The sequence below is a fragment of the Geospiza fortis genome, unplaced genomic scaffold, assembly GCF_000277835.1.
Source record: "Geospiza fortis unplaced genomic scaffold, GeoFor_1.0 scaffold315, whole genome shotgun sequence".
NCBI lineage: Eukaryota > Metazoa > Chordata > Aves > Passeriformes > Thraupidae > Geospiza > Geospiza fortis.
This window is the reverse complement of record NW_005054648.1, coordinates 248,494-250,734: the sequence shown is the minus strand read 5'-3', so window position 1 is coordinate 250,734 and position 2,241 is coordinate 248,494. Positions and strand designations below refer to the sequence as shown.

The window sequence follows — 2,241 nt, the reverse complement described above, 5'->3', positions numbered from 1 at the left end:
TTCCCAGCTGATTTTTCCCCCCATTCCCAGAGGATTTTTCCCCCGTTCCCAGCCATGTCCCCAGCTGTGGGGCTCACCAGGGAGAAGAGGTCGTTCTGCAGCCCCAGCCTGTCCACGGGCGGCAGGGACAGGTCCCGGATGGCCGGGATGAGGCTCTCCAGCATGGCCGGGCTGTACTGCGTGCGGTAGAAGCCCACGGTGCCCAGGTTCAGCTGCAGCACAAACAAGCACACATTTCACAGCTGGCTGTGGCTAAAACGGCGTCTGTGCTTGTGGCGGTGCAAATAAAACTTGTTCATGTTCGTATATTTAAATAAAATGTCATTTATTGTTATATGTAGTTATATCAAATGTGATTTATGTTAATATATAGTTGTGTATATGTATCTAAAATATGTCCTTGTATCAATTCATATCTATATAAAATATGCATTTGTGTTTATACTTATCTATCTAAACTTTATAGGCATTTATCTAAAAAATCTTTCTATCCATATATATTTATCTAAAAGATAAATGTATATATGTATCTAAAATATGTCCTTGTATCAATTCATATCTATATAAAATATGCATTTGTGTTTATACTTATCTATCTAAACTTTATATTTATAGGCATTTATCTAAAAAAATCTGTGTATCCATATACATTTATCTAAAAGATCTTTATATTGTTATATATTTAGAATATGCCTTTCTATTTATGCATATTTATCTAAAATACATCTTCATATTTATCTAAAATACATATGTCTATATATGTGTTTTATATATGAAAAGCATATGTAGGAAAACTTAAATAGAAAACCAATATATTAAATTATGTATTAATATATATTATTAGCCTATACAAATTATAATTTAAAAACATAAATATATTTTATATCTTCATATTCGTTAAAATAATATCATGTATAGAATATAATATAATACAATATGATACGATATGATACGATATGATACGACATGATACGACATGATACGATATAATATAATATAATATAATATGATATGATATGATATAATATAATATGATATGATATGATATAATATAATATAATATAATATAATATAATATAATATAATATAATATGATATGATATGATATAATATGATATAATATATATCCGGATATATTATCGTAAGATAATATTTTTAATACATGGCATAAAGTATATGATTGTAATAATTATAATTATTATAATGGTAGTGAAAGAATTATACAATAACCATAATAACAATAACTGCAGTAATAATGATAACAATGACTAAAAAAACCACCACATCTCAGCTCAAATCCTGCCTATAATTTCACATTTTTTTCCAGGTTTGAATTCTCAAAAAAATCCAGTTGATATTGTCGGAAAATGGGAAAGAAAGGGGAGGAGTGGGAACCAAAACTCCACCACAATTCCAAGGGGAGAGGGAAATAAAGGAGGGAGGAGGAAAATGGAATTTTCAGGCCTCACCTTGACCCACTGCTCTGGTTTGGTGTCCTTCAACACCACGGTGAGCTCAGGTTTGTCCATCAGAATCTGCATTTTGGCACAGGTGGGGTCCTCGCTCGTGCAGATGCTGATGGGCACCATCCACATGGGCAAATCCTCCCCTGCAACAGAGGGAAACGAGGGGAAAATTGGGTAGAAAACGCTGAGAAACAGCCCAACAACGGCCCAGGCTCAGCGCTGAAAATGCAATTGGAAAAAAAAGGCCAAAATCTGAAATGTCTGTTTTTTGAGGTAAAAGTCTGCGGGAAAACGTCAGTTTCAATTGAAGTAAAATATCAGCTTTAGAGCTGAAAATATGAGGGAAATTACAGTTTTAGAGCTAAAACCCCCAAAATCTTTAAATCAACTTTCAAGCCAAACATTTTAATTTAGATAAGCACAGAAGGGGAGTGGAACCAGTGCTGAAATCAGTGGTTGTGCCCACCTGAGGTGTTTTTATTTCATTTATTTCAGCACCACCACAAACCAGCTGCTCCCCGGCCCCTCAGAGGGCCCTGGCCCTAAAATTTGACATTTTTGAAGGAATTTTGAGTCAAGGAATGCTGCTCTCCATGCCAGGACATGGAAACCACGAGCGGGAAAGGCCCAAATTTGGATTTCCTCAGATTTCCCCGCCTGGATCCAGGCAGAGCACAGGCCTGGGGCTGTTTCAGCTGCCAAAATTGCTGCTTTTGGATGAAAAACAACAGAATCCCTTCAAAATGGGGATATTTTGTGGTTTTGTGCCCACCCA

At 35.4% G+C, this 2,241-nt stretch overlaps 1 protein-coding gene across 1 annotated transcript in view; it reads right to left on the bottom strand.

The window, feature by feature from the left end:
* Positions 1-2,241, bottom strand: part of NPEPPS (aminopeptidase puromycin sensitive) — a 22,908-nt gene that overhangs the window by 4,558 nt on the left and 16,109 nt on the right. Inside the window, exons 14-15 of the mRNA XM_031064891.1 lie at positions 1,470-1,609; positions 78-212 (exon numbers count right to left, since the gene is read on the bottom strand). Of these exons, the coding sequence (XP_030920751.1) occupies positions 78-212; positions 1,470-1,609 (275 nt within the window). The remainder of the gene's footprint in view (positions 1-77; positions 213-1,469; positions 1,610-2,241) is intronic.